Raw genomic sequence first — 24,061 nt, forward strand, 5'->3', positions numbered from 1 at the left:
AGTTTATTTTATAGAGTCAAAACGTGTAATAGCTGTTAGTTTACCTCTTAGCTATAATCTAGGTAATCTGTATCAACTAACTATCATTCCGCCAAGGATAGTTGTGATTCTTTGTGATTCAATCAATAAAGAATAACTGTTGAAAATTACCTGTGACTCTATTTATTTGCTTGTTTGAATACTAATCAAGTTTAACTGTTTAGTTAATTGAAAAGAAATTGTATTCACCCCCTCTACAATACTCCTATTATTATCAAGGTACCAACACTCCTTACGGAAAAATTGAAATGATTCAATGACTAATGTAGCTCAAGATGGTTGAAGTTACGATATTATCACAAGAGATTTATTGTACACGCATCACTATCAACGTATTTTGAAATAACCAACAAAAGAATTAGAAACAATAAAAAAAATTGCCCTTAAAATATAAACTGAACAGTAAAAGACGTCAAACGTTGATGTTAACGGTGAATAGTAAAATACATCATTAGTTGATGTTAACAGTGTCATTCGTTAATGTTAATATGAACAGTAAGACATCATTGGTTAATGTAACAGTGTGTTCACATGGGCGGATCTATGTAGGGGCAGAGGGGGGCGGACGTAGATTTGCAATTTTTAGTACAAATTTTTTTGGTTTCTCGATTTTGCCCGCGGTGGAAATTTTTTTTGGCCCAAACACTTCACATTTTGTCCCAAAACATTCATATTTTGCAACACAAGCCCACATAAATTCATAGACAATGAAATCAAGGGTAACTTGTCACCTATAAAAGACCGACCAAAATAAAGGTCAAATTAACACAAAATAAGACAGCATGGACCACCCATTCTATATGTAATAATGCACCAATCTGTTTTTAAAGATGGAACCATTCCCGAAAGCAGAAAATCGAAGATGTATCTATCTGACCAGTTGAAGTTAAATCAGACGTCTTAATAGCACCAACATCAAACAATTTACAAACTACTTGAGCTTATGTAAAAAATGACTACATAAACGAAATATGGATTCAACTCATTAAGACCAAATGAAAGTTGAATATAACTATGCAGACAGAAAAATCGAAAATTCCTTTAAGGCTAAACCCAGAAGCAGAATGACATTCATTTACAAAATCATATTTTTGCAAGGTCAAAGGGGGAAGTTTAATTCTGTGATGGCGTATGGTTTGTTGTTCTTGGCATGCTACGAGGCACCGGATTTAATAGCTGTGTTTTGTTTGTCTAATCCTTTAATGCGATTGTATATATTGCGTAATTTTAACGCTACCTACCTGGGAGATTTCATTAGTTATGATATCATATGGTGTAGTAGAGCCATCACCAAAATTGATATAAAAATTGTATAGTGAGTACGGCTGCTCGCAGATGGAATAGAATGAGGACCTACTAAATGCACTGATCCCGTTATCTCATCCCTCAATTTAATACTTGAAGAACCTGAAATTGGAAAAACAGAAATATAGTTAACGTTAGTACAACCCGGTATCACTAAAGATTATGTCCTTTGTTAGTACGTTCAGTTCATCATAGAATTCAGTATAAAGCAATCCAAAACATTATGTATATTGTGATGAAATACCATAAGAAATAGAAATTAGAAATAAGATTAAAAGAATGGCGTAATTTTTTTAGAGAAAATTGACAACTCACAGTTATACTCGGTCCATCCAATAGTTTGGTTCTCAAGATCATATAAGACTAGCTTATTTGATAGTACCAAATCTGCAAAACAGAAAATGAAACAGCAATATTTTATGAATCAATGTAGAGAAACAATAAGATCACACAATGTAAAATACGATGAAACCTTCTGGTTCATATGACATAGACGGGAGTAATAGCCTATAACTTTAAGAAAGACCATTGATGGTTTGTAATCAATTTAAGTAAATATCACGAAGTACAGATCAAATTTTGAGCAAATTTGATTGCCTACCAGACAGTTCAAATATGTTGTTAAAGAACCCAAACTTATAATGAAACCCTAACAATTAGTTACATCATGAGTTACACAATTTGTATTCCATACGTCCTAAAAGAATAGTTGGCACATGGAAGTAAAAGAATATGTTTACTTTGAACCTCAACTTTGATCATTTGCTACTCCAAAGTTACATCAAAAGCTAGTGAAATAAGTGCTAAAACTTTAGAGTATCACACATTGATTTTTAAATTACTCATTCCATTTAACAAAACCCCACTAAAGCATTATCAACGACCTCTTAAAATAGTACAATATAATATATATATATATATATATATATATATATATATATATATATATATATATATATAGATAGATAGATAGATAGATAGATAGATAGATAGATAGCTTACCTCCCAATAAAATTGTGTCCATCGTACTTATTGAATCCATGCCATTATTTTGCCAGCCAAAACACAAACTATCTTCCTGCATCAATTTTAGGTTTAAAATTCAGTACTGTTGTAGTTAACATTAGAATGTAAGTATGTAACGAACTGACACTGAAAAAAATTCTAAGATGACACAATGCATTAAAGGCCAGATGTTAAAAAAAAAAAAATTAAACATACAAGCCAATACGTTATAAAAATTTGGTATGTATTTAAAAATGTATTTAGGCATTAAGTGTCACTCGTGTAAGAACACATATCATCAAAGTGGGGTGACCCTGTTTAGTCTCAGATTGTATAGATGACCAAAGAAAATACAGATTGCATGAATGGAGATACTTACGAAGGCGAATAAGTAATCATGAGGATAAACGTTCAAAGTAAGTGAATTTTCAAAGTAGAACGTAACATTAGGAAATCCATCATCAACACTACAAATGTAAAATCAAAAGTTAGCAAGTCATGCATTAAAATGATAATGAGCTCTATGCACTAAAATACACTTTGGGCAACTTTTGAACCATATGTCCTAGTTGCTTAAATAATTAATTAATCATTCATCATCATAGCCTTTGTATTTTACCCAATTGACCGTTTAGAAAAAGAACATAACCCAATTCAACCCATTCAAAGTAATTAGGTCGAAACTGGCATGTCTACCCATTTGCTTATAAAAGAATGAAAACTAATAAGCATAGACATCTTAAAGAGGCACTCACCTACGTAGCTAGTGAACAGAGAAAATTCTATGCTATTGCAATAACTAATAAAAAAAGATCATTGAAAACTTCAAATTACGAGGCACTTATATTAGGTATGAATTAAAAATGATAATCAGGTATATTCATAAAAAAGTTTAAAAAGATCAACAGGTTACATACAAACAATCAAGGACAAGAGCATAATGACTCCATATACACTATACCTTCCAGTGAATTCAAAGCATGTATACTGATCATGAAGAGTACGTAATCTCAAATTAGGCTGCCCTGCGACTATCTAAAGGGGATGAAAAGGTTATAACAAAAAACAACATATATTGCAACTTCTAAAGAAGCAATTTTTCCAGTTTAATAAATACGTCATAGTATAATGCATCACAAAAATTCACCTGATTTATCAATGGATTGTAGATTGCGTCCGGAAGATAAGCCAGTGTTGTACCACTATCTATTATTGTTCTTCTCTTGTTCCCTAAGTGTGTATTTGTTGTCAGATTTAGAAACTGCGTCCCAACTTCAATTCCCGTAACATTGGCAGAGTAATGAGGCCTACAATTTTTACATCAACAATTTAGTCAAGAAGATGTAATTCACTCTAAAAACTTCACTAAATGCAAGGTAATAGAAGAAGATAAGAGGAGAGATTTCACATTACAGATGGTATATAAACATACAGTATTTAATGTATCCTGTTTTCATTTTGGAGTTTATCATTTAGATAATAAGTATGCATACACCTATAGCTACAAAAGAACTAATATGTTCTCTTTAACATCAGCAGGCACCTTTAACTAAGTTGGAATGTCCACCGACACTTATTAAACAAATTGTAAACAAAAGAACTAATATTTGTAAAAAGAGAGATAATTGCCACATACTCATCTGGAATCAAAGGCGTTGAGTTAACTTTCGGCTGAACAACATGCCCAATTGCAAAAATTCCACCGCCGTTGTCTCCATCAAGACAATGTGCAAACATCTTTTTCACCTTCCCAGATGAAGCCAACTGTGAAATAATGGATGAATTTGATTTTCCAAAACCAAGAATCCCATCAAGAGCATCTTCAGATGAACCAAGGCTCCCAGATTGTCGCGCACCACACCTAATTATAAACAATAACAACATATAAACACTAGGTTCATCAGTAACTAACACATACTTCAATCAATATTCCAAGATTAGAGAAGGAAATATACCCAAATATAACACTTCCATTAGCCAGCTTAGTTTCCAAGTCACCTGACACACTAGCATATTGGACAATATCTGATACAAAGTAACCTATACTGTAGCTTCCATCACCATACGTTTCAGTATACAGACACGATGCATTGGCCTTGCAACCAGTAACTGCACCACCATTGATCTGTGCACAAAAATCTGAAGAACATGTAACCATTTGCCCTGTGAATGAATCTTCAGGATTGTACAGCGTAAGCTCAAGCTGTTTGAATCATAGCAGATCAAAATCTGTTAGCATCCATATTCATAATTGAATGGAACTTATGCAAGTATGTTTCAAATGCTAATGCGAACATGAAACAAAAGGCTTCATCTTAATATTTCCGAACAACAAGGCAAAATTTGAAAACGGATAATCAGTCAACAAACTCTGGTGAATAGTATCATCAGAATGTATATATATTTTACTAAATACTGACAACAAGTACAAGAGGCATTACCCCATTATAACCCCTCTTGGGGCACTCTCGACATTGTATACAATTGATCCACATTATATCACTTCCAGTATCTACTTGTACATAATATTCCTTCGCTGGAGTTCCAATTCCAATTTTCGCATAATACAGACTGCACAAAGCCACAAATAAGGTTTACGTTTCAAATAATCACCAGATGAATAGAAAGATCATCAAACACAACACACATCCATTCCACTATTATTATAATAGCAAATCACCACTATACAACTTTACAGGTACTGACTTATTTGCACATTCTTGATTTCAGAGACAGAGTACTATTTACTAAACTCAATTCTTACCAACCATGATCATGAAAACCCTAGTCAAATAAGTACCGAAAATACCTAAAACTCAATTCTTACTCAAATAACTAGGAAACAACAAATAATGATTATATATAATTTAGATGCATTATAATATACCAATAAATATGTATCAATGAGTGTATTCAATCAACATGGCATCAGTATATCTCAGTATAGTTTAAACCGAACACAACGCCTCATTCTCTTTCACGATCGAAGAGTAACTGAAATGTACCTAAAATCTCAATTTTCACTCATAGTAGCTACGAAACCACATCTTACGGTTACCTATTTATAAACAATCGGTTTAAACTATACCCGCGCAGAACTTAAGATCATCGTCAACAATCGGTTTAAACTATACCAGCGCAGAACTTAAGATCTGCAAGTCATGACTATAAACGATCAAATCAAAACCTTTTAACTTGTGCGTCCCACGGATGTCGCCAAATGATCAAGCGTAGACTAATCGGGCCGGGTTCTGTCCATGCTTGACATCAAAGAAGGGGGATTTAAGGGTCAATTGAGTTTAACTCTCCGATCCGGAGTACCGTGAATAACCCCTTGCGAGATGAGGATCTCAGCAGGGGTGGTTAAACATAGACCCACCATCAACGAGAAGTCCGGTTAACGATGGCTTTATAGGGTTTATGCTCAGAGTACGCTACCTGTATATCAAGAACGTATAGTGAAATGTTGTAAGTCCGGTAGCGCAGGTATAATCGCGCTACATATATAGCGCAGCTAGTTCGTACCTTATCACCGAAAATAGTATGTGTGTAAATCCCCAAAAATGGAATCCATTGCATTGTGATTTGAGTCCGCTATTTATAGCTACAGTGCCGTTCGTCTATTGGTGCCACGTGTTCCCTGTTGGTTTCTTGTCTGTACTGCCTGCACGCTTAGGAGAGGGTACCAGGGAACAGTACTTGTACCTTTTATGCTGGCTGTCTGTATTTTGCAGAGATCGTAGCAGGTACAGGTCACGTTAGCCTTATTCACCTTTTATCCTGGCTGTCTGTCTGTATTACCGATGCTAAGTGTTTATTGACCGATCCGTTGTAATCATCACTTTTTCACGTATATGTAATGACTTTTGAAATGAAATATTTATCTTCTCGTTTATCTTTCTACAATTACTGTGAATGATGTTTATGCTATAGCGCGCTTAAATTTATGAACGCGTGTGTATGATTCGCATTTGGATAAATGTGTTCATTTTTAATTATAGAAGGTGTACTCGTACTAGGTGTATCATTACCCTTGGCGATTTGTTTGTTTCGCCCGAGTGGCGGCTTGTTAAGTATTTGCACGACCAGACATGGATTTTTTCGTAGCTATTGTACGATCAAGCGCGTAAGATCGTTTGTTAACATGTTACTCTATTTGGCTAAGTTATTTATTGATTTTAATCGTAATTATACTCAAGGCATGTCAACACTTAACTTATCATATATATTGTTGTGCACACAATATATACTTAAGTTACACGTCCGTGTGTGCGCATCGGGAGTCTTCTAAGTGCGCCAACACTTAGGATTGAGGTCAGACTCGACCAACGCCATCGTTTATAGTCATGACTTGCAGATCTTAAGTTCTGAATTGAATAATTTAACGGCAAGATTCCAACGCCATCGTTTATAGTATATCTCAGTATAGTTTAAACCGAACACAACGCCTCATTCTCTTTCACGATCGAAGAGTAACTGAAATGTACCTAAAATCTCAATTTTCACTCATAGTAGCTACGAAACCACATCTTACGGTTACCTATACATAATACATAACAGAATTCACATACAAACACAAACCCTACAATTCCTACTAACAATAATTATCATCATCAAATCTCAGCTTAGTTTCAGAACCAACACAAACCCTATTTCTAATCGAAAATCAATTAATTACTGAAAAATACCTAAAATCTCATTCCTAACCACAAATGATTATCTATAAACATATTCGATCATACACACATAAACACACATATCAATATATTGAATCAATGAGTGAGTATAAGTACTAACCCTACGGCATCAGGACGACCGGTTCCACCGAGCGGTAGATCGACACCAGATGCTAAAATCTGAAGGTGACGGAGGTTATCGTGAGCTTTAAAAAGACTAAGCGATCGTTCCTTGCCGGAGAACTTTGAATTTACACCGAAAACAGCACCGCGAAAGTCTCCGTCGTTAGTCGCAGCAACAGAAAGAGAAATTAAAAGTAATGAAATTGAGATGGTGATTATAGACATGATGATAATGATTGAGAGATAGTGTGTAAATGTATAAGTATCGTTGATTCTGCTACTTTACGCCGGTGACGAAGGTGTGGAATTGAAGTCGGAAATGTTGGGTTAAAAAACGACGACGACTAAAAGACTCATGTTCAAGTTATACTTTTTTATTTGGTTAGTCAATTATAGAAAATTAATTAAGTACTCCGTATTAATTAATTACACTACTTACTATATATATTAATTCGAATATCGGAGAGATCTCGTTTGCACCTTTTTAGGGAGATCTCGGCATTCCAAAATAATCTCAGGGAGATCTCAGACATTGACTTACGTTGACTTTATAGGCTTTTTAATAAAAATATACATAAAAACATAAATATATGTATATTTATATACGTTTTTACAAGATTTTACAAAAAATATCCGAGAAATGAGCGAGAAAATCTTAGAAATCACGAATTTTACAAGAAAATATTACAAATTAGCAAGAAAATCCGAAAAATCGTAGTTTTGACTAAGTTTGACCCCGTTGACCGAGAAATCTCGGGAGATGAACATCTCGTCTCGGTTACCTTCTAAAAACGAGATCTCGGGTAGATCTCGGGAGATTTACAACACTGACTATACTATATACTATACGTAAATTAAAGAAACCTCTAATTCTGTGTTCTAAGATTTTTTTGTGAAAAAGAATTGAATGAAGGAAAAAAAAAAGACAACAATGATAAAAACAAAAAAGAAAATAACAATTAACCCTTATATACTAAATGCCATGGGCCCTTATATACTAAATGCCATGGGAATATTTGTAGTTTTAATTATATCGATTTGTAGTTTTGAATTTGCGTTTACATTACAAACGGTCCCTCAACTTCGGCTATATTTACACAACGACCCCTCAAGTTTATACTTTCTTCGGGTTTAAAAGTGTAAATATATAATTTTATTAGAATAAGAGAAACTAATTCTACCCGAATTTATAACGGGTCTATCTTCTCGCTCGGTGCGAGTTAAATTTTTTCGAGATCACCGTTCAATTACGAAAAATCTTACGAACCCAACGGGACTAACTATACGCGAAACGGAGAATTTTTTAAAAAATGTTAAACACAACGACAACCCGTATCTTCCCGCTCCCCACGAGTTAAATTTTTTTACGGCAGCGTCAGACTTGAAATAATTTTATGAACAAAACTAAACTAACCACGTTCGAAACGGACACTTTTTAAAAAAACGCTAAACATAACGACAGCCAGTATCTTTCTGCTCGCCGCGGGTTAAATTTTTCCGACAACACCATTACACTCGAAAAAATTTATTGAACAAAACAAAACTAACTACGTTCGAAACCGATAACTTTTTTAAAAATGCTTAACACAACGACATCTAAAACGGCGCTTAACACATGGGTTGTGTTTCCCTCTGTAAATACACAACGCTACGTTAAATATGAATACGTAGCCCGAAAGCCCCCACCGCAAAGCGCGGGCCGGTCCGGACTAGTTCAATATAGAATAGCATCACATTTTATTCTTATAAATTAAGTTCAAAAATTACACGAAAATACAACTTTAAGAGTTGTCATCATATTTGTTCTAAAATAAAATAAAACATGTAAAATAAATTATATTCAAATATACTCAACAAATTTATTATAAATAAAAAAATTGATTTCTTTAACAACACATTTAAAACATCAACATGTGTAAAGTTATGATACATAACAGTACACGTTAACAATAGCCCTTATAAATGTGTATATAATTACAATTCACGCATCGATAAACGTTCATAGATTTATTTACATTAAAGTTTTCATATGTAGATAGGTTAACAATGTTTCAAAAGCTCAAGAGTAAATGATGTTCATGAGTCGTATGAACACCAATATCGACTTAAAATAATATATACACATATGTCGCAAAGATATACACACCTTGCAATAAATTCGTTCCTCAAAAGGTCTTCATATTCTCATGGAGAGTCATCCAACAAAAAATCCCGGTTAGATGCGAACTCGACAAAAAAGGAATCGACTTACACACCATCTTATGCCCTTTATGTGATCAACAGCCTGAAACCATTGATCATGCACTGATTAATTGCCACAAAGTGACCTCAATTTGGCTTCATATTCTTAATTGGTGGAATCAAAATATTACATCAATATCCAACATCAACGATGCCATCATCGCCATCCAAGATCCCACATACACCTTCATCGGATCCTCCCTATGGCAAGCTACTAAATGGATTAGTTGCTATATCATATGGAAACATAGGAATCTGAACGTCTTCACAAGAAAAGTATGGAACCCCGCTTTGATCATCTCTGAAATTCAAACGCAAAGCTTTAGTTGGATTTCAAACCGAGTGCGAAAAAAAACTCCTATTGAATGGCATCAATGGATCATCAACCCGTCATCATATGCAGTCTCGTCTTCAAACCGCACGGGCATCGATTAACACGTCACCTTGATAATCCGGCAGTCTTGTAGTTCTAATTGGCCCATGAGGGGTAGATTAAATGGGTTGGTTGTTTAGTCAACTTTGTCGCCGCTCGATCGGCACGGTTTGTCTCCTCCTTCCCTGCTTGTACCCTCAAGTTCGTTCCCTCATGGTGTTGATTAGTCTACGATGCTCCTGATTATTCCACATAGATTAGATTCCTTCATCTTCCGTTTCATGATTCTGTTTATAATATTGTATAGATGTGTGTAGGGAATGTAATGATATAATCCGGGTTATTAATAATAATTCTTTTTGCTTTTCAAAAAAAAAATGTCGCAAAGATATAGTCCATTAAACTGCGTTAAATAATAATACAAAGAAACAATGGAATTTGATTAATAAAACTAAAAAAAAAAAAAAAAGAAAGCTTGTTTAGAAAATGAGAAGATAAAAAAAGTTAAAGAAACCATTAACGTTTTATTAAAAAACTAGTGAAATGACCCGTGAAACCACGGGTTTGTTTAAACGAAACAGTTTAATGATAGGTACTAAGTGAACGTAAATGCTAAAGTTATTTAGTTTAATGACCCGTGAAACCACATAGTCCGACTAAGAAACTTGTCAGATGAATATTTCATCAAACACCTAAAATGCATATTTAACAATTCACATCCAATCATAAGAGATAATATTGGTTGTCATTTTATTTTAAAAATGTAAATTAAAATATAAATGTAGAATTTGTTCCTTTTGCTAACTTTTATACCTTCTCGTACTAAATTCAAAATAATTAATTAAAATAATTTTAAATTATTTAATTTTAATAATTAAAATAATTATTAATAAGATTTAATAATAATAATTAATTAATAATATTTAATTTTAATTCAAAATTATTTAGATTAATGACATCACCCACCATGCTTAGATTTTTTTCTTTTTCTTTTTAATTTTTTCTTAATAAAGGAATTAGCCTAATAATGACATCATTATTTTAGCAATATAATAGAAACTATAGATAGAAATAGGTGAATAGGATACTAAAATAGTTTCACTTTTTACCTTCTCTCTCAAAGTTCGCATTCCAAGACTTCAAGTTTTTTACTTTCCCTCTCCACTTTCACCTTCTCCGACCACCGGCATCTCGCCGATGGTCTTTCACTCCGACAAACCTATTTTCACAATGTTTCAACCTACCATCAAGATCCACTCTTCTTTTCCCCGCTCGCTGATGTTTGTTTGAGTCAGATTTACTTTTTAGACTACCGTCACTGATTTCAGGCGACGAATGCGGTGTCCTATCACGTGTATTTTAGGATTGGTTTTGTGGTGTTGTTTGTGGTGTCGTCGCTGTCTCGATTTCTAGCCGGATATAAGATTCAAGATCGCGGAGTTTTTGACCGGGTATTTTGCCCGTTCTTTTTTTTTTTTTTTTTTTGTGTGTGTTTCACGACCCCTCTCATTATTTTGTTCTTGGCTTCTCAAAGTTGCGATTTCTCATGTGTTTGGAGATTCAACCCTTTTACAGGAATATCAAAAGGTATTGGTTTTTTTATTGTCGCAGCAGGTTCTCGTTAGAGATTCACGATGAAAGGTCTCGAGGTTGAACGGTAGGATTGTGGTTCTGTTTGGCCGAAAAAATGGTCTTGACCGGAATACTAGTCTTGAGCGGAATACTAGTCATGCCGGAAAATTGTTCTTGACCGGAATATTGTTATAATATGTTCCTGAGCGAAAATTGTTCTTGAAAGGTCTCAAATGCAAATGCTTATTACATAGCAGTGTTGCCATGTCACACTATAATTTTGGTGTAATATGGTGTGTACTTATGTTCGGGTGTTGCCGATTTTCTTACACTTGTTTGTTGTTTATGTTTACTGGTTTGTTACTTTTGCCTCCTCCTTTCAATGGGTTACGCACCTCCGTCATCGCACTTTCACCGTTTTGATTTTGTTACCTTGTACTTCTGCCCTTTTTTCTTTTAGACGTCGTGCTCCTCTTTTGTTTAATCCCACTGAAGTCGTCATTTCACTTCTCTTGCCATGTGCTTTGGTGGGTTGGCCCCAACAACGCCACCTTCACTAGTCAATTTTTGGGTAAGCCTTGGTCGTAAAAAGTTGAGTGTTTGGTTTTGATTTGTTGCCAAGGTTATGGTCTTGGGTTTGCGGATTTGGTTGTGGTTTCAGGTGATCTCCTTATTTAAGTTTAGAATGTGGTTTGTAGGGGTAACTGTTATTGGTGTTTTACATTTTTGTAGATTTAAGATTTTCGATGTTGTTTGGTCGGCACATTTTTCTGAGTTTGGTGGTTTCGGCGGTGCAGCTGGTTTGCTTCCTGGGTGTAAACGTGAACTACTTAACTCGTTTTTCTTCGCTTCGGCCGTTTCCACGTTCTTCATCTAGATGTTCACGAGCTCATCGCCATCAATGGTTGTTTAAGTCCCCCTAGGTGATTCCAAACTGATGTCCAAAAAAACAAGTGGCTTTTTTAACAAGTTGCTCGTTTGGTATTCAGAGAAATGTTTAAAAAACGTTCTTTGTTTAACGAGAAGTGTTAAAAAGAATCCATTATAACCGAATTATAATCCCAATCTTCAAATCCAAACCCTTAAGCCAAACATGTTTTCTATCAAATTCCTCAATTTCACCCAATAAACCTAAACCATTAAACAGAAATCTTAATCCATAAATATGAGTTATGTTCCTAACAGACTACAAAAATCATTTTACTAATGATCTCTGTCTATTATATAACATCAATAATTTCATGTTAAATATGTATATTTGCCAATACATAAAATGAAATAGTAAATGGCCGAAAAGTAGCGACTCAAAAGGTCACAAAGGATTGACAACTTTTAGCTTACGTTAATGGATTCCACATTATCTATAAACCTTATGTACATAAAAAGTTGTATTCTTTAACTAACCAAGAACAATTCCCTCATATATATCCATTTCAATAAATATAAACATACACAAATAGCTTCACGACAACACAACCTCAGAACGATTAACTTTAGTTCCATTTTCTTTCATCACTTTTCTAACGAAAAAAGGATGAGCCACTTTATTATCTATCGAGTCTTTCTATGGACGAATGAAAGGACCACTTTATTACCTAGAGCATCCTTATTAGGAATCGTTTATTAATATATTGATCCTTTGGTCGTAAAAAAAAAAAAAAAAAAAACAGAGCATCCTTTCCTTTTTATGTTTGTGAAAGTTACGAAAATGAAACTAGAGAGAATGGTCCCACAATCAATCACAATAGTTATGGTGTGTTTGATTGCTTCTTAATTGAATTGTGAAACAATTAATGTTTAACCATTCAGTATTCAGTGCGTTTGTCTGTGACATCTGAATGTTAAATGATGCTAAATCATTCATCGATATGTGTTAAATATTCAGAGTTGAAGAACTTTTTATACCATTGAACTTGTTCATTATCTTTCTTTAATATTTTTCTTACATTATATTGAAAACACTTATCAATAATTATGTTTTGAATAAATTATTATATGGAGTATTATATACACGATATACAATGGTTTAACATCATTTATGGTACCTAATAAAATACACTTCATATAGTTACGTGTTTACCTTACTGTGGTCCGGGGTTTGTAAGTTGTCTTACGTGAATTTGGGGTCGGGGTCGGGTTGTGTGTTAAAAAAAGGAGTTTTATTTTTACAAGTTTAGGAATGATGGTTTGATTTCCATTCCAATGGGAACTTCCACCGATGACGGGAATCGAGTCGACCTTTTCGTTCAAGGCTAATGTGGGTGTTGACATCGACAACAACAACATCGGTGATGGTTAGTTAGTGACTTTGTCGTTGTTTAGTTGGTTGGTTAATTGTTTTATTTTTATATCTTGTAATTGTGTAATGTATATCGTTAGTTCATGGCAAGACTCGCGTTTAGTTAGCTTTATGATGACTTCGTCGGTAGGTCTCGTTTATTAATTTCGAGTCTCGTCCGTGCCTCTTGTTGTATCTTTTTTTTCTTTTTTTTCTTTCCGAGACAAAGAATCGTACTCCCTTCATCCCATAATAAATTACCTGTTTGATTTTTCTATGTTTTACTTTTTTTTAATTTTACTTCAAATATTTTTGTTTGTGTTATATAATACATGATAGAATTTATATGAGTAGATTAAATTTTAAAGTGTATTTTGATTGATATAAGTTTTATAAAATATTATATAACACAAATAAAAATATTTGAAGTTAAAGTTTAAATTTAAAAACTTCAAAAGTTAAATATCACACTTACCGTGGGAGGAGGGTATGATAAAGTTTTCATATTATATATATATATATAGTTGCGAGGTATCGATATGAAACAAAAGGCGTTTGTAGTCCAACGGTTAGGATAATTGCCTTCCAAGCAATAGACCCGGGTTCGACTCCCGGCAAACGCATTTTTATAAATGTTTGTTCTCTTTAAATATTCGTTTTAGCTGAACTTTACTTTCTCTTACTTTATCTTTCAAATATTAGTTTTAGCTTAACTTTACTTTCTCTTACTTTAAATCCTAAATTTGGATTTTTATTTTTTGTAAGTTTGAAGAAATAGAGATGGTGTGTTGCTAATTAACAACAGCGATTTCATTGTATTAGATCCGCTGGTGAGTGATTTCAAACCCTAAGTACTTTCCAAATATAAGTTTAAGCATTGAAAGCTGCATATATTATTTATTATGTTCATACAGATACATATGCCATTTTGAATTACTGATGAATGAATTGCAGAACAAAGTGTTTGATGGAAGTCCTCACTGACGTCTTTTCGATATACTTTACTCTCACTGTTTATGGTTAGAAAGTTTTAATCCTCTTTCTAAAAAATATTGGAGTATAATAAAATCAATCACATGACAACATAGAGGATTAGAGCACATCTGAAAACTACTTTCATCTGATAACCATGATGATACTGGCTTGATCTCTTTTACTGACTCCCTTTTTTTACCTGGAGCATGTAGTTATGTTGAATTTCCAGCAACCTTAACTGAACCACCTCAGACCACGTTAGATGCTTAAGTTACGTGAGAGTTAAATAGGGTTCACCCACTTGCATTGTGGCTTAAACAACTATGTGTGCGTTTGATAAAACTGAATTACTAAGTATTAAATGGTTCTTAATCTGAATGATTAAAAGGCTTTGAATGAACCCGGTTTTGAATGACGATAGGTTAAACACTTGAGGCACATAGTTATCTTTTGCAGATGTTTGATTGTGGTCTAGTTGTCAGTTCAAAAAGTAAAACTTTAAGAAAAAATATGATGTAGGTTAAACCTTTAACTCGATAAGTTTATAAATGCTAGTATGCTACACAAGTGATTAATAATATATGTCTAAGTGATGTTTAGTCTTTCCTATATTTAATATTTATACTGCAGTTACACTATAATGTGGGTTCAAACTTCAAAGTTTTAGTTTCAGCATTGAATCAGATTTGACAAAACAGCTAGTGTTGTGACTTGTGTGTATCTACTAATTATGTTGTTATGTTAACCGATTTCTCATTTTTTTGTTGCTAATTTGCGCTTATGTTACTAATAATGTGTCTTTTGTTATAGTAAGTCCAATACCAGGATAACTCATTGAGTATATACAGGGAGGGTCATCTTTTTTATGCGTGTTGAGCAACATAAGATTGGTATAGATCTGATGCAGTGTGTGCTGGTATTTCGTGAGCGGTCACAGATTGATAGTAAATACACGGTCACATGAGCAATACTTCTGGTTCTACATTCTTCAATTTATCTCAAGTATATTCTTTTTTCCTCATGGTTGTTATTTATTGAGTCAACAGCAAACGTCCATTTATTGGCGACTTGAGTGCCACTTAGAGCCTAAATTGAATGTGCAAGATTTAAAACCCATGGAAATTTAGCGTCTCATGTTTTATTTATTATATTTTTAAAAAAATTTCCTACTTATTGGCCGGAGGTCCATTCGGAAGCAATCTCTTTATCCGTCGAAGAGAGAGAGAGAGGACTTTCTCTACTTCTTGGAGTGTATCACTCTGGGTGGAGAAACGACTTCTCTTTATTCAAAAATAGGGAAAAGATTGTCTACATCTCAACTCCCCCATACACCACGCATCTGGTATTGGGTTTTGTTGTCGTTGTTATATATTCTTTTTTCCTGGTTTGTTTAACTTGAATGTGAAACAGCTTTTTCATATATAACAACTCATGTTTTGTTACTTCTGTTTTTTTTTCCTTCGATTAATTACATTTATCAATTATTATTATCATGATCATGATCATGATTAATATACTTCCTTGTTAATTTTATGTCAAGTCATATTCTAGGTTGATATGAAGTTCATTATCATCCTTTTTAATGTTCCTATGTTATATGCATATGTTTTTTTTTTCTTTCCCTTTTTGCTTAAAGTTATAATCTTTTCATTCGAAATTATAATTATAATTTTATTTTTTTAAGTATTTACCCTTTGTATTTAGGTGGGCCCAATATTATCTTTGTGTCATACATTCATATGATGTACCGAAAACCCTAAAACCACAAATTAAAAAGTAACGATTGTTTATGTTTTGGATCATCTATGACAAAAACCTTTCTCTTGTCGTTCTCATTTACGTTGGTGATACTTGTAGGGTATTAAACCATCCCAACAAAGCGTACTATCTTTATATCCCGTCTAAAGGGTCAAACCTTACTTAGCAAGTAGCAACATATGTTGGAGTGGTAAGGAACAAGAGAGAGAAAGTGTGAGGCACGAGGGGGTAAGGCACGGTATGGCTAGGGCATGCTCGGATGGAGATCGAAGGCGGTACAACGGTAAATATGAGGGTAACGGCAACAAGTGGTATAACCGAAATCGATTGACTTCGTTCATGTTTTTCAATTTTCCGGAGGATATGAAGGTGGTTGAGCTGTGGAAGATCTTCAAACAACATGGGATGGTAAGAGATGTCTATATAGTGGGTAAGAGGTTACATAATGGGAAAAAGTATGCATTTGTTAGGTTTGCAGACGTGTTGGACAGCCCCAGACTTTTAAAATCTCTAGAATCGATTAAGTTTAATGGGGTAGATATCAAAGTTTTCAAAGCTACTGTGAGGGCACCAAAACAACCAGATGCATCCAACACTAAAGCTAATCCGAAGAATAACCCTAAATCAGGTTTCAATGCAAATAAGTTCCAGGATGGGAGGCCATTTTCAGATGTGTTGGGTCGAAAACAACCAGACCTCAGGGATAAACTCAATCTATTAAGGAAAACTCATGAGGTCCCAAAATCAGAGATCGTGAAGAAGGAAAGGGTGATTGAAATAGGAGTTGATCATTGTGAAGATAATAGCGAGATTCTAATGAGAGATGTAGTAGGTGATGTTAAATATAAAGATACCCTTGATAATATTGATTCATTGAAATAGGAGTTGATCATTGTGAAGATAATAGCGAGATTCTAATGAGAGATGTAGTAGGTGATGTTAAATATAAAGATACCCATGATAATATTGATTCGCTATAGCTGCCGAAGGGTTTGCTGAGGTGGAGGTTAAATGTGTAGGTGGGCTTAGTATTATGATGATTTTCTCTTCGGTAATGGCAGCACAAAAGTTTGTCGATGGAGACCATTATATCAAGAAGTGGATACACAAGGTGGGCATGTGGGACTTCTCTGGGTGGCCAGAACAACGTATGGGTTGGTTAACGATCACTGGAGTTCCATTACCTTGCTGGACACGTAAAACTTTTACATCGATCGCTGAATGGTACGGTGTTGTATGCTTGCTTGAAAATTGTGAGATTAAGGGCAACAAAACTTTGCTAAATGGAAAGGTCTTCGTCAAGTTAAACAACCCCGAAATAGTCAATGACTCACTTAAATTGGTGTACAAGTCCAAGATTTATTTCATTAATGTTATGGAGGATAATAAAACAATAGCTAATTAGAAAGTTGTGCAAGATGGATGTCACAATTGTAATCATCGATGCTGTAATCACAGTGATGATTCAGACTCCTCAGATACTGACTCAGATTTCATTAACTCTGATGATTACTTTAGTGATAGAGAGGAAGATGAGTATGGTGCTCGTAAAGGAGATGATGAATTCAGCCTATAGAGGTCCAAAATAACGACGATGAAGTTGATGAAGACCCAAATAATGTTGTTGATGAAACCCAGATTCCGGCGAAGATTCTAGTGAAGATGACACCAAAGGAGAATATCGGAGATGAAGAGTCAGGGAATATTGGAATTCGTTCCAATAACTTTAATGATGAGGTGGTAGATGAAACAATCGAGAAGAGCAACGGCTGTGATATGTTTTCCAATGCAGACATTAATTACGTTTCTGACACTAGGGTTAACAAACCTAAAGATACAACCAATGAGAAAGAAAATTCGGATAAATCACAATCAGTTTTGAGTTCCACAAATAACGTTTCAGATTCCACTGGATGCTCATGCGAAGTTAACTCCAAAATTCCTGTTGGGCCTAAACATAGTAGTAAGCCCAATTCTGATTTTGGGGAGCCCAATATTGAGGATGTAAAAAAAATGGGATACTGAAGCTGGGCCAGAAAATAATAGAGGTATGGATGATGGGCCAATTCAAAAGACAGTAAGGTCCAACAAGGATAAAGGTCGACATAAAAAGAATTCCTCTGTAGACATCCCCTTATCTGGTAATCGGTCCTCATGTTCTAATGAGGTCACATATTGCAGTGATTGTTATCTTACAGCAATCTCTAATTGTAGAGCATCTACGAGAATTATGCGACTCCAAAGGGCTAGATGTGATTCAAAGAATGGTGAACGGGGTCCTACAAGGTGCAAACCATGCTGCGGGATTAAAGAAAAAAAGAGCAGGAAACATACTGGAAACATACTGGTTGCGTACCTCCTAAACCTAACTCTTCATCTAGGTCATTCGATAATGAGGAGTTACGAAAATATGGGGAACAAATTGGATTGAGGTGGACATCCTCAATCCCCCAGTAAGTCTCTGTAATCGTTCCTCCCCTTCATTTTGTTAATTTTATTAATGAAGATCTTGTCTTTAAATGTCCGAGGTTTTGCGGTTAAAGGGAAATTTGGTTGGGTGCGTAGTATTTGTTGCAAAAAAGACCTTGTATAGCGGTGTTTCAAGAGACTAAATGTAAGCAAGTGTCAGGCTCTTGGATTGAGTCATTGTGGGGAGATTTAAATTGTGGGTTTGTACAAAAAGATTCGATTGGTAAGTCAGGAGGTTTGATGATTATTTGGGATAAAAGTGCATTTGATGTTGATAGTTTTATTAGTTGTGACTACTTTTTAGCAATAAGAGGGAAATGGAAAAAATCCGGGTTAGAGTCAATTATTGTGAATGTGTATGGGCCTCATAGTGATAATCGTAAAAAGTTGATGTGGGAGTCTCTAGATGCTCTTCTCAATAGTGTTAGTTCGTCATGGCTTTTGTGCGGGGATTTCAATGAAGTTAGAGTTGACTCGGATCGTTTAAATTCACAATTCCATCAAGGACGGGCGGATAGATTTAATGAATTCATTGTGAGAAATAACCTAATTGAAATCCCTATTAGTGGTAGGAAGTTTACTAGAATAAGTGATGATGGGGTTAAATTCAGTAAGTTAGATAGATTCCTTGTCACGGATAGCTTTTTAGGCCTTTGGGATGATCTCTCTATTATTACTCTTGATCGCTATCTTTCGGATCATTGCCCGTTGGTGCTGTGATGACCCGGAAATTTCTGACCAAATTTAAACTTAATCTTTGTATGATTAACATTTCCGACACGATAAGCAAAGTCTATGAAGTTGAATCTCAAAATTTTGAACTATTCAATTACCCTTCGATTGTTCTCAACGATTCGTGAACAATTATATGTAAATAGATACATATACTATAACTTGAAAACGTAACAAAGTGTTGAGTATATGATACTGTGAATTAAAATTTATTGGTTTGATTACCTGATCGATATATTTAACTACGGAGATAAAAGATTATGCAAAACGATTGAATTAAAAGATATTTATTGAATCCCTTAAGGATTATAATATTATTACGAGTCTCTGTTGTGAGGTCCACGTTGATTTAAGAAATCGTTCATTTTTAACGATATTCGAAATAAATATTAAAGTGTTTATTTAAATAACGTAATTTAGACACATACAATAATAAGGAATATTAACTGTTGGAATTAGATATGAATAAACTTGCGATATGTATTTTAAAACGTGTTTATTAATATTGAAAATATATATTTAACAATATGATAAAATATAATATTAACTTGGTCATAAAACGAATTGTTATTATATATATATATTAACAAATAACGAGAAGATGATTTATAGAAGTAAATGACCAAAACACTCAAAAGTATAAGTTATATCTCGAGTGGTATAGTTTATGGACAATTTAAGACTATATTTTGACAAAGGTACGAGTCGCGAAACGTAATGTACAAGTTTTCTCAGCGTACGAAAGGATGTTCGAAAAACCGGAACCGGGACATAAGTCGAGTGATGATGTACGACTTATCGGAACAAAAAGTACAAGTCAACTATGCATGTGAATTTAATATAATATATAATTAATTATATAAATTAAATATATTATATATATAATTAAATAATATGTCGACAAGCAAGAAAACAAACGAAAGTGAGCTGTCCAGACAGGCCATGCGATCGCATGGCATTTGCACTGAAAGCCCATGCGATTGCATGGGCATCAGATTCAGCAAACATGTATAAAAGCTCGATCGTTTCTGTTTTTTTGATGCATTCCATCCATCTCTCTCTCACACTCTTATATTTATATTTATTATTATTATTATTATTATTATTATTATTATTATTATTATTATTATTATTATTATTATTATTATTATTAAGATTAATATTATTATTAATCTTATTATTATTATTATTATCAGTAGTATAATAATTATTAGTATTATACATAAAATACTACGACGAGGTTATGTATAAACGATTTCAAAAATGGTTTACGAGCAAGCTAGAGCTAAGGAAATTGTGGGTTATTGCCAAGGAGGTTATGGGTAATGTTCGGGGGTATATATATGAATCAAACCTAGTGTTTATCATCTCCGTTGCGTCTACGTACTTTTCTACAATATTGATACGTAAGCACTTATATTTTTATCTTTTATATATTAATTGTGTATCCATGTCTAGTGCTCGAGTATATATATTTATACATGCTTGTATGCTAAATTTTATCGCTAAACAGTTTTAATGAATCATGAATTAAATACATATATTACTGGTAAAAGGTATATGATATACATGTTTTTGGAAAGCTAGCGAAAAATCAATAACTTTTCATTTAGATATCGAATAGTATGCTATTTGAGAAGCATACACGTTGATTTGCGTGTATTATTAAGATGATTATACAAAGGGTACAAATTATATATACGTTAAGTTTAGTTACCAGGGTGCTCAATTTTGTAGAATATTTTGATAAACGTTTCTGGATGAAACAACTGAAATCTTGTGATCCACTTTTATATACAGATTATGCGAAACACTAAAACTATGAACTCACCAACCTTTGTGTTGACACTTGTTAGCATGTTTATTCTCAGGTTCCCTAGAAGTCTTCCGCTGTTTGCTTATATGTGATACAAGCTATGTGCATGGAGTCTTACATGTTTTATTCAAGAAAACGTTGCATTCACAAAACCATCATCATGTATCCATTTTGACTGTATTGTCAACGGAAGTATTATTGTAAACTATTATTTACGGTGATTGTCTATATGTAGAAATCATCAGATGTCGAAAACCTTAGAATTAAATATTCATTTATGGTATGCCTTTTCAAAAGAATGCAATGTTTACAAAACGTATCATATAGAGGTCAAATACCTCGCAATGAAATCAATGAATGACGTGTTTGTCCATATGGATTTGGAGCGATCTTCACAGTTGGTATCAGAGCGTTGGTCCCAGCGAACCAGGTCTTGCATGAGTGTGTCTAACTGATAGTTGTTAGGATGCATTAGTAAGTCTGGACTTCGACCGTGTCTGCATGTCAAAAGTTTTGCTTATCTTTTTTTGTCAGAAATTACCTGCTTATCATTCCTAGTATAGACACGTTTTACTGCATTGATTGCATGAATAGCGTATAGACAAAATTCATATCTTAGCGTATCTGTTACTGTAAATTTTTCCTGACATCTTCCGAAAATTTCTCCGTGATTTATGGAATTTGGTATTATATATACATATGTAAATTATGTATTGAAGAATACCAAACTACATTCTATAATCTAATTCATATAAAAAAAAATCATCTCCCTAATTATACAAGATGGATCCCGTATCTAGTTCAAATTCCTTAAACTCTGACAGCTATTCCGATATGGATATTCACCTGAATTCCGAAGACAATGTAACCGGAATGGATCAACCAATTAGCCATCATCTATTCTGGATGAATTGGGGATGGGTTCGTAGCCTACTTAATTATTGGAGACAAGAAGAAGGCGATCCCTTCCATCCACCACATTGCCCTCTTGGCGAAGAACCTGAAGCACTTACCGGCGAGCCTGTTCGTAATACCATTTTCTCTCTCATCTCCAGAATATCTCGTCTTGATCATATACTCTCTCAAATTCTGGATCTTATTCATCCGCTCGTCCGAACCGCCAATCATCCCGGTGTAGTAGAAGAAGTCAACGAGCTTCGCGCTCGGGTAGTGGCTTTGGAGAATATGGTGCAAAGGTTACAAGCACCAGTAGAATCTCCGGCATCAACAGTACTACCGACAACAACACCAACAGTACCATTACCACCACCAACAACATCCGCACCGCAAGCCTCAACATCACAATATGTACCTTGAACATCAACGTCATACGCATCGTAGTTACCAAGAAATACCAGCAACAATAACCGATGAAGTATTAACTTATTTCCCCTGAAGAAATTTTATGTATATTTAATATATATGAATTTTGAAATCAAAATAAATCTTTTCGTACTAAGCTATTACGTGTGAATCTTAACTGGTAGGTACTACTCGGTTAGTTCATATTACTAATATGCAATGATGTACATCCTTCGTTAACAACTTAACCATTGTTAACTACAATCTCTGTTTCAACTTAATGAATTCCATTTCATAATAAACCAAGTGTATTATTCAATTACATAATTGATTTTACATTTTCATTTTTGAAGTACTCGAAACTTTCTAGAAAACATCATCTGTGCCTTGTAAGGTTCACAAAGATTCCACAAGCATCAACATCCTTCACCGAGAAATAAGAATAAATAATGGAGTATCGATTACATTAGCGAAATACTCCGCAAAGATTATGTAATCTTTAATGTTTTAGAGATTAATCATTTCTAAGTCAAGTCGAAAATCAAATGAGCTTAATATGATATTAACTCATTAAATCTGTATTAGATTTAAAAAAAAAAAAATATACATACATATATTTTCATAAAGACGGTAATAAAAAAAAAATTCTTTTGTACAAAGTATTAATTGTGAAATCTTTAACGGGTAGGTACTACTCGAGAAATATTTAAGTTCACAATTAATATGTTACACTGTACATTCTTCAATTTTGATTCAAAAATCATTAACTATACTCACTATCTTCACAATGATACACAATCATTTCATACAAATTCAATCACATATTCTGATATCGACGATCAGAATCCAAGCCATAACTCTGAACCGGTGACATCATTCTTAGATCTCTACATCTTTCAAAGCTATACTTTGACTTCAAAACTATGCAAGATCCTTTAGCATTGTTTTACCAAAAATAACCTTGCAATTCCTTTTCAAAGTATCCAGTATTATCAACCATTCAACCAGTCAACGACGACCTTTCAGACTTGTAATTTTGGCATATACGTTTTCGTTACTGGGGAACCTTTCATGTTCCACCACATTAGCAGTAAATTTACCAACAACTTCATTGATCTTTGACCTTCCGAAAAATCCTTATACTCATTGAAACCGTATCATGTACTCATCCACATCTTGTAACGGCAATTGCCATACCAACTATCGGGAATTAGCAATCAGTATTTTGAAATATTGTAGCACGTCTACGCCAACAGTTATATGTGTACATATAACGTCTACCTCCTGGACTTACATACTTCGAATGTGAAGTTTCCAAAAAAAAAAAAAACACCCCAAACTACGAAACTAGTTCTCCGAATTTTGGAAAAATGTTGATGAAGCAGCAAAAACTGTAA

General features: G+C 34.0%; 1 protein-coding gene and 1 non-coding gene across 2 annotated transcripts; one reads left to right on the forward strand and one right to left on the reverse strand.

Annotated features, from left to right (window-relative positions):
- Positions 1 to 925: 925 nt before the first annotated feature.
- LOC139868612 (aspartic proteinase 36-like) lies at positions 926 to 7,506 on the reverse strand. Its single transcript, XM_071856947.1, has 10 exons — positions 7,147 to 7,506; positions 4,791 to 4,920; positions 4,305 to 4,552; positions 3,986 to 4,210; positions 3,497 to 3,656; positions 3,311 to 3,384; positions 2,729 to 2,816; positions 2,347 to 2,422; positions 1,660 to 1,731; positions 926 to 1,446 (listed from the first exon to the last, which is right to left on the reverse strand). The coding sequence occupies exons 1-10, from the start codon at positions 7,371 to 7,373 to the stop codon at positions 1,298 to 1,300; spliced, it is 1,449 nt and encodes a 482-aa protein (XP_071713048.1). The 5' UTR covers positions 7,374 to 7,506; the 3' UTR covers positions 926 to 1,297.
- A 6,657-nt stretch (positions 7,507 to 14,163) lies between these two features.
- On the forward strand, positions 14,164 to 14,235 carry TRNAG-UCC (transfer RNA glycine (anticodon UCC)). Its single transcript has one exon. It is a non-coding gene; the product is annotated as a tRNA-Gly (tRNA).
- Positions 14,236 to 24,061: the final 9,826 nt, after the last annotated feature.

The sequence above is a fragment of the Rutidosis leptorrhynchoides genome, chromosome 1, assembly GCF_046630445.1.
Source record: "Rutidosis leptorrhynchoides isolate AG116_Rl617_1_P2 chromosome 1, CSIRO_AGI_Rlap_v1, whole genome shotgun sequence".
NCBI lineage: Eukaryota > Viridiplantae > Streptophyta > Magnoliopsida > Asterales > Asteraceae > Rutidosis > Rutidosis leptorrhynchoides.

Excerpts from the sequence above, each read along its gene's own strand:
- LOC139868612 (XM_071856947.1), bottom strand. The coding sequence starts at position 7,373 with ATGTCTATAATCACCATCTCAATTTCATTACTTTTAATTTCTCTTTCT. Across the intron at positions 4,211-4,304 it reads AATGGAAGTGTTATATTTGG|GTGTGGTGCGCGACAATCTG; the intron begins GTATATTTCCTT and ends GTTTATAATTAG. Across the intron at positions 3,657-3,985 it reads ACGCCTTTGATTCCAGATGA|GCCTCATTACTCTGCCAATG; the intron begins GTATGTGGCAAT and ends TAAAAATTGTAG.